At 45.3% G+C, this 9,465-nt stretch overlaps 1 protein-coding gene across 1 annotated transcript; it reads left to right on the forward strand.

The window, feature by feature from the left end:
• The first annotated feature begins 21 nt into the window (after positions 1-21).
• LOC110331226 lies at positions 22-8,745 on the forward strand. The gene is made up of 3 exons (XM_021211674.1): positions 22-175; positions 7,863-8,168; positions 8,468-8,745. Exons 1-3 carry the CDS (start codon positions 22-24, stop codon positions 8,743-8,745), a joined length of 738 nt encoding a protein of 245 aa, XP_021067333.1.
• Positions 8,746-9,465: the final 720 nt, after the last annotated feature.

The following is a 9,465-nucleotide window of genomic DNA, read 5'->3' on the forward strand; positions in this document are numbered from 1 at the left end:
TAAAGAGTGAAGCTGGAGGTGATGAGCAGAGGTGGAGGAGATGTAGAAAAGCCCAGGTCTCGGAAATCAACAGTTCAGGAACAAGCTCCTTCTGCTGGAGCAGTTGTTGCAGAAACTCCAGAAGGCACAGTGCCTATCCTGTGCAAAGCACTGCCTGCCGCTGTCCAGGTGAAGCGTAATGAGGAAAGTCCCACAGGACCATCCTAGCGGTCTGCAGTCAAATGTGTGGGAAGCAGGGAGGTTGGAGCGATGCTGAATAAGTGTGAGCTGGGCCCCACAATTCACGCCATAAAGCTTGGCAAATAAATGTAAATATAAACCTGGCCCGGTGTGGTTTTGCAACCTTTAATCTTAGTCCCTGGAAGGCAGAGGCAGGCAGGTCTCTGTGAATTAGAGTTCATCTTGACGAACACAACAAGGTCCTGATAAAATAGGGCCCCACGCACAGTGGGACTCTGTATCTAAAAAAAATCCTGTGAGCTCTAGAGATAAGCCGGCAGTTAAGGGGACTTGCGGTTCATCCAGAGGACCTGGGCAAGATACCCTCAGATCATGAACATGCATGGTGGTGCACAACCCTCTGGGACTTCAGTAAGTCCTGCCCAATCTCTCCACTTTGGGCTCCACTACTCTGAAAACCCTGTCCCTCACCTCCCTGGTTCTTTCCCTCATCCCTCTGCTAGAAGGAAGGAAGGAAGGAAGGAAGGAAGGAAGGAAGGAAGGAAGGAAGGAAGGAAGGAAGGAAGGAAGGAAGGAAAGAAGGAAAGAAGGAAGGAAAAGAGAAGAGAAGAAGAGAAAAGAAAAGTAAAGGAAAGAAAAGAAAAGAAAAGAAAAAAGAAAAGAAAAGGTAGTGCGTTATAAAATTGTAGCCCAGTAAGCCCTTTCCTCAACTTGCTGTTTTTCGTGGTGCTTTGGGTCAGCAATAGAAACCCCATCTAAGACAGCAAGATTTAAGGGTACATGGGTAGAGTACATCTTATGCTGATGCTTCAGTGTCCTCAGCTTCAGTAGGGGTTCTCCCACACATCCACATCCCAAGGTACAGGATCCCATTCTTTTAGCTCACATGTTAACCACTGGCACCCTCCCAGGTTGACACATGAATTTTCACTGTCACTCAGCCAACCTTATAATGAGGGCTCTGGCTTGATTTTTTCCGTAACTCAGGCTCTGTGGCTGCTAGCAAAAAGATTCTCTTCCAGGGAACACTTAGAAACCTTTCAACTATTTCCACGCATCTCCAGCCATTCCGTTTTATCACAGAATTAATTGTGGTTCTTTAGTCTATACTGAGATTCTGCACATTGGTTAATTTTATCACAGAACTCATTCCTTTCCTTTGGCAGTTTATCCAGAGATGCTCAGAACTACCAAGCAACAGCAGCGGCAGCAGCATCCTTACTTTACACAAATTGTTCAAGTCTTATATCCAGGCTCACAAAAATCCCATCCTCGGACAACTCGGACAATAGTCAATGCATTGGTAGTTTGTAAAACAATTCATACCATGGAGCTTCTGTAGGGCCTGAGCTTCTGAGGAAAGCTTCAGTGTGTGTGTGTGTGGGGGGGGGGGTGCTTCTGTAATTGTAGGGCTTAGGTCACTACTCCAGCTGTGCCCTTCCTAGTACAAACAGCTTCTCTTCTAGACGCTCGCTTGCTCCACTCCATTGTAGCTGCTGTTCTTTGTGGTCATCCCATGGTTCACTGGCATCTCCAGAACTGCTGGGGTCCCTTGCTGCAACTGGGATGCACTTTCACCTACAGCCTCTCCTAGCCTCTCTTGCTGGTGCCAAGCTTCAAATGGTTTGCATGACCCAGGCACCGCAATGTGAGAGGTCCTGAGAACTTGCCCATCTCATGGAGGAGTAAATGGCCTTTGATATGAAATGCAGTGGTTGCCCGGCCTCTTCTCCAGAAGCTGCTCCAGACTCCTCCCCAGGTCTATATTGTGGAGAAACTGCTGTGGGAGGCTATGTCGTCTGCTCCCACAGAGAAATCTGCTGAACACTTTACAGGCTTCTGAGCAGAACCTCAAGCCACATCATCCGTTTTGTGGATCTTGACTGATCGCTTAGAAGAAATCCTTACATATGACCAAATCTTAAGGCATCGGACAGTCTATACATGCAGACTGTCCTGGCTAACTGTTGTCATTCTTTGGTGTGTTGCACTCCTGTTCATTGGGAAAGGGCAGTGAGAGAAAGACTGGAATGTTGTCCTTCTGATTTTAGGAATTACAGGTTAGATTCAGTGCTACAGAGTCCTCAATAGAGGCTCCAGGGTCCCCAGGTTCACTGACTTTCCACCTAAATACGTCATCAGGTTTGCTCAGCTCAGCAGTGCACTCTAAAGGAAGCCTGAAGGCTTGGAGCAGAATTAAATACCAAGCCCTATTATCAGGGTTTAAAAGGCTGGGGAATAAACAAAATGTGGCTCAAGCAGGTTTTAATATTATATGTGATGGATAAATGAAACTCTGCCTGGTTCCATATGTGTCTTTGAGTTGTCAAGCACGGCCCTCACTGTAGGAACTTGGCAGTGGAAACACAATCAATGAAGTGAAAACATAGAATATATTAATACTTAGAAATGCATAATAAAAAAATGTCGTGGGTTGTCTGGGATACTTTTATCTCTGCCAGTGAGTAAGAAGGAGTTGAAAGCACAGTAGACTTTCTGTATGATAATCTCTCACCCCTTTCTCTGTGCTCTTCATGGCAAACCAAGCTTGGATATGAATCAGGATCTTCCTGACCCAAAGTGCTGGGACTGCAGCCCTGCGCTCCGTGAGCATTTTCATTCCTTCTAAAGAAACACGATTGTGACATTGATGTTAATACTGACATAGATGGATATCCTGGATAACTCTGTGTTAATTATTATACGTATATAAAATTATAATAATGTGAAACATTTAAAAATTGGTAGAAACAAAAAGATAGTCTTCTCAGAAATGTGCGGTGCGTTTCATTGAACAATGAGCATTTCTTAATGTTGATATTTATCCTAAACTTTTTCTTGATGTAAGAACCATCTTCCATGTTTTTCAGTGGTAGGACTGAACACAGGGACTATTGAAAGGAATAAAGATTACTCTGCTCACGTTTGTTTTTGTTTTGTGAAGGACAGCTTCCTGGTGTGCTGTGGTGGTGTACACCTTTAATCCCAGTACTGCAAAAACAGAGAAAGGTAGGTCTGTGTGTTCAAGTCCTGCCTGGTCTGCATAGCAAGTCCAACTCAAGCTACACACTGAGACTCTTTCCAAAACGAATCACCATGAAGAGCAGGGAAGACCAAGTGCTAAGAGGACTTGCTATTCTTCCAGAGCAGCTTGGTTAGATTTCCAGTACATGTATGATGGCTCACAACCCTCTGTAACTCCGGTGACAGAGGCTCCCACACTCTTGTCTGACCTCTGGGTGCAGGACACATCACACATAGCTTTAGTCAGTCTTCACGAGAGTATCAGACATTGCTAGGAAGCCCCAGATTCTAGAAAAGATGAAGGTTGCCTGTGGCACTAGCCACCCAGGAAGCCTGTCCTGATGTGGGGCTCAGATTCCCTTTACACTGGGCCTTTCCCAGCTCTGGGCCTGTAGAGGTAACACTTGGCGGACATCCTAGACCACTGGGTTCAGGTATGTCATCAGCACAGCTGTCTACATCTGGGCATGAGCCCCTAAGACTTGTGAATGAGAAGTAGGATAGAGGAGTTTTCTAGCTTAGATCTGACTCGGAGTCCTGGCACCAGTGAGCTTCCCTGATCCTGGGTTCTCTGTCCTTCCTTCAGTTCTTGGGTATTTCGCAGTTTCCAACTTAACCTCCTGCTGTCTAATGAAGTACATCAATAGACAGACAAAGCCTTACAAGTGTTTTCATGTGTTAGGGCCTTACCTTAGTCCCTTACCTGTGAATAGATAAAGGAATCAACCTGTTGCATCAGTAGGAGAAGAAGGAATTCCTAATTCCTGATCCACAGATGCTTATTCTGTATCTCACAGCAGCAGTACTCTGGCCAACTGGGTGCCTCAGTTGAGAAGGTTACATAAAGGATATACCAGATCTATGTTCTCAGTACCCCTTGATTGAAAAGTTAGATGTCCAAAGGGGGAAAAAAACAATAAAAAAAGAAAAACAAAAAAGAAAAAGAAAAAAACAAAAACAAAAAAAGAAGAAAAAAAGAAAAAAAAAGTTAGATGTCCAATGAGTGATTGCCCACATGGCTGAGAGCTGGTGTCCACCACGGAGAAAGGAGAAATAAAAGAAGAAAGGTACAAAGGGAAAAGGATTATTTAAAAGGAGACAAAAGAATGAAACAAAAGGGGGTAGATGGGCCTTGTGTCGGCCTAAAGCTTCAAGTTCAGAAGACAAAGGCAGGGAGGAGTTCAAGGTCAGTTTATGCTACTAAGGAAGTTGCTGCGGGTGAGCCTAGGGTACTGCAACCATGTCTCAAATAATAAATTATAATTAATAATAATAATAACAGAAGAAGAAAAAGAAGAAGGAGGAGGCGGGGGCTGGAGAAATGGCTCAGTGGTTAAGAGCACCGACTACTCTTCCAGAGGTTCTGAGTTCAAATCCCAGCAACAACATGGTGGCTCACAACCATCTATAATGGGTTCTGATGCCCTCTTCTGGTGTGTGTCTGAAGACAGCTCCAGTGCACTCATAAATAGAAGAAGAGGAGGAGGAAGAAGAGAAAGAAAGACTGCTAGATGTAATCAAAGCCACTTGTAGATGAAGTGGGGAAGGGCAAAACTGTTGGTCATTTTTGGCTCCAAAGTAGGTTGCAGGATAGATAGCCTGGGATCCACGAGAGTCTTTCTCAACAAACTCGAGCCAAGAAAACCCAAGAACAAGAGGAATGAGGGTTTTCCCTACCCTTGGACTGTTCAAAGAAGTCACCCATGCTGTACCCCGCTTTCCCTTGTATTCATGTGAATCTGGCAGCAACACCTTCCACCACACCTGCTAGAATAGCAGCTGAGTGTTTCTGTACAGCAGGGGAAGGTTCCGGGGACACGGTCATTCAAGCTGGTGGCAGTACTGAGATGAAATGAAAGATGGCCAGGCCCAGAGTGGGCAAAGCCAGCATAACCTTCATCATAGCAGTCCCCACTGCTCTGCCGTTCCTGCCTTTTCCTCAGACCTTGGCTTCCTGCTATTCCCTTATCTCCTCCACTGCTTTCTGGTTCTCTTTGTGCCTTTTGGTGATGATATTGCAGAGCCTCCTTCCCCAATTACTATAGATTAGCTACAATTTTAGAGATGATTTTTATGTACAAAATAAAGGGTTAAAACATCTATATGTTTCATGTTTACGACTTTAGGTCATATGAACATATTTAGTAAACATATCAAATATTAAATTACCTGGGCACAGTGGCTCATGCCTTTATTTGCAGCACAGGATTAGGCAAAGCAGAGACAGACAAAAAGGTATGGGGACTCTATGTGGTGAGTTCTGGGATGGTCATGACTATGGGAAGAGATACTGTCTCAGAAATTAAATTTAAACTATGGATAACTCTTTGATTGTCAACTTAACTACATTTGCTATTAACTAACATCAAAAATGAGGACACAACTTACTTGATTTTTTTCTAATATTAAATCAGTAGACCCACCTCTAATCCCAAGGCTGGAAGACACAGATTTTTCATCTGGATCTGTAGGCATGGAGGGACCACACCTTTAATCTGAGCCACGCCTTCTGCTAGAATCCTATATCAGGACATGGAAGAAGGAAGCATTTGCTCTTCGGCTACAAATCGTCGCTTCGCTAGCAAGTCCATTCCTTCATCTGCAATAGAGCCTGCTTCTTCAGGAATCTAGTGTTTCCTGAAGACAAGAAGAGCAGTCAACTAAGACACACCAGGAATTTGGGACCGTGCTGTCACAGCCAGATCAGGACCACAGCCTGTAAGTCATTCTAATACATTACTTTTAAAAATATATTTATACTTAAATACACATAAATATATGTGTGTAAATATATAGAGAGAGACATATATAGACATATATGGAGAGATTTTTTTGTACAATTTTATTGCTCTACAGAAAAGTAATTAATACTAAATAGTTGAGCTTGTTATACATTGTTTGATATTTGAATTTGAGCCTAAAACTTGTTATGTAGCCTAAGATTCTCTAAAATCGGAGCCACCCTCCTGGCTCCGCCTCCTGAGACGGGATTAAAGGGTCCCGGTTAACCTTTGCTGATCCACCCTACACATCCAGGTAGGCGGGGGCTGACTCAGTCACATCCCAGAGCTTTATAAACAACTGGATCTCCACTTGGCTGTCAGACTTGCAGAAGTCCAGAGAAGTGAACACAACGCTCCCTCCACACTCCAGCCTCTCTTTCACTCACCAGGACACAGAAAACCCCAGTTTCAAGACTCTGTGGAGCCCACCCAAGCTCTGGAAAGAAAAATGCAGGTGATTTGGAAGGCCGTTGGGGGTGGGGGATCCACTTTTCTGTTTTGTAGAGGATAACTGGAACATTTGCCTTCAATTGCTCTCCTAAATTTTATAGCTAAATGCATGCCTCGGGCATGCATCGCCTCTCCTTATGAATAGGAAATCATTTGGTACTCAAAGCAAGCCGCGGAAGGCATTGTGGACTGTGTTCACAGGCAAGACAACTTGCCAAAACATGATGAACTACCTTGAATTTGAAGCCATGTCTGCAATTTGCAGACATACAGAAGTTGGTCCTCTCCTTGTACTTGGCCTTTCTGTTTTTTCCTTTGTATAAGGCAGCATCTCAGTGCTCCAAGACTAGGCCACACCCCACTGTACAGCCAAAATGACCCTGAACTTCTGAACCGCCTCCTCCTCTTAGAAAAGAGATGGGATTATAGAAACATGTCATGCACCCTTGTTACATTTTTCTTGACCTATTTGTTCATCTACTTCATCTGATATCTTAGTGTGTTTGAATCAAAGCTGGAGTCTATGAGGATGCTGATTCAGGTTTCTAGCACTAGGATAGCAAAAAATGAGTTTGGGGAGAAAGTGAAATGGAGGGAGTGGCTGAGGTCTTTAAAGGAGAGGGGCTTTGGGAGCTCCTCCAGTATCCATGGATGTTTCCCCTGGTTACACTTCAGCACCATGGTTTTTGCTTAGGTGAGATGAACCAGCATCTGCAGCTCAGGAAGGAAGAACCCCTTGCTTTTGTAAGGCTGCAGGAGGCCGGTTCCAGTATCTGCTTACAGCTAAGTGACAGAGAGATTCTCATTGCATGAAAATGGTTTTTTCCTTTCTGAACAGAAAGAAGCAAACCAAGGTGAAAGTTTGGGAAGCACTGAAGAATTGAATGTGGGAAGGAGTGAAACGGAGGCAGAACAAAAGCCCTCAGGTATTCAGAGGCCACTCCGAGAAAAAACAAAATCTTCTATCACAGTTGTCTTTCCTGAAATGTACAGACTTATACAAGACTCCAGATGTGAACAGCTGTATCAGTAATACATTTGAACTCAGTGATTCCAGGTTTCTGTCCTTCTTGCACAGTCCCTAGGTCTTGGAGGCTGTTAGTGCTTCCCTGGGAGAGAGGAGCCTTGAGTCTAGGTAGGGGCAATGTCCCTAGGTAGCACATGTCCTGTGACAGCCCTTTCTATTCTGTAATATATTTTCTACAACTGAATATACCTACACTTACCTGTAAGTGAGTGTGCTCCACGCTGTTAAGAGCAGGGCGGGTAGTAATCCTGGGCTTGCAAGCAACTGCTCCTAATCCCTTGGTAACTGAACAAGGCCACTTCTGGCTTGTCAGTGTGCAGAAAGGGTCCCTAACATGAGTTCAGATGTGCACATGCATAGTGTCAAAGGCATTCATCACAGCCCTCTGTCCCTTGCAGGTCATTCCCGTAGCTCATGGACTGACTCTGAAATCAGGGTCTTCCTGCATGAGTGGGAAGTAGTTGAACAGGAAGTGGGCCACACAGGCAGGAAGATGCACAAGAAGACCAAGTTTCTTTGTCAGCGCCTCTATCATCGGGGCCTGAAGAAGAGCTGGAAAAGCTGTTTCCACCTACTGCGGAACCTGCAGGATCTGCACAGGACTCTCTGTAATGAGAGGCCGGNGATTGAACCCTTGTTTTCTCCTTATGCAGAGGCCCTGTACAAGATCCTGGGCTCCAGTCCCCAGGAAAGCTGGTTCCCAGGTTAGTCTATTCTGTGTTCCGTTTTCAGGTTCTCTAGAGAGCAGCATCAGCTGACCTGTCCTTCANGAGCNCAGAGCAGAACACACAGTGTGGGAATCCCCATTNCCACGGGCCTCCATTGCACATAGCAAAACAAATGTGTGTCCTCTCTGTTTGTCTGTGTTCCTCTGTCACCCCAAGCGAATGGAATTTGGACATGCTCGGGGTAGACCATGCCACACAGGACAGACCATTGCTAGACGTGATTCAGAGAAAGTGTGGGTGACGTTCTTATGAACTCTGTTTCTTCTCCCTCTCAGGTCCTCTCTATGATGGGGCTGGTGACCCCATGACCCCCGTGTACCCTCAGCCTCCCAGTTACCAGCCTTCGGATTATGGCATCACCGGTCCTTCTGAGCAGCTTCAAGGGAATCTGCTGCCAATGATGTCGCAGGAGGATTCCCCGTTTCCCACGTGGGAGCCCTGGAATCCCAGCTATCCATTGTCAGTTCCGCACCTACTTCCTGGCTTTGTCCCAGGAGACCCCATCCTCCAGCAGCCATGGTCTAGCTGTGATTTACACCAAGATCCCCAATGAAGAGAAGTGGAGATTCCCTGTGTCTGCCCTGTAAACCTCAGGATCATGCAGTATTGTGGACTTAGGCATCTTCCTCTACCTCATAAGAGAAGAAAATGTGGAATCAAATGAAGCTCCGTGAAGAACTCCCTAGTGCCTCATCCTTGGTGCTTCAGTGGGGTCCATAAGGGAAGAGGGGCAGTGGATTGTTAGCTGAAGTTCATTCCCTGGTCCCCTCTCCTGTCTATCTCCGTCTGACTCCCGGCATGGAGTCTCCTCTCCCACAAGAGGAACCTCTGCTTCCGTAGACACCTGCTCATGCCTTCTTCATTCTCTAACCCCCTTGTTACAGAATCCTTGTCCAGTGTTTCACAGTCTCAAAGTCTCCACCATGCAAGCAGAATGCCTGGAGCTACAGATGTAGCTGAGCAGCCAAGCAATCGCTTAGCAAGTACACAGACTTTGGTTCATCTACAGCAATGAAAAAATAATTGAGGATCTAGTCTTACATCGGATGTATTTGTAAGACATTGAAGAAACAAGAACAGAGCGGTGGCTTGAGATTGCGCTCCGTATTGTCACAGACTTTGCCATTTGGTTCACAGCTGGTGGCAGTATTTGTTGAGATCAGGGTGTTTGGGCGGAATTACGTTACTAGTGCTAGTTACTAGTACTTTGAGGGTTCAAAGGTCCCCACTGAGCCTCTTGGTTTGTTTTTTGTTTGTTTGTTTGTTTGTTTGT

Source organism: Mus pahari, chromosome 14 (genome assembly GCF_900095145.1).
Source record: "Mus pahari chromosome 14, PAHARI_EIJ_v1.1, whole genome shotgun sequence".
NCBI lineage: Eukaryota > Metazoa > Chordata > Mammalia > Rodentia > Muridae > Mus > Mus pahari.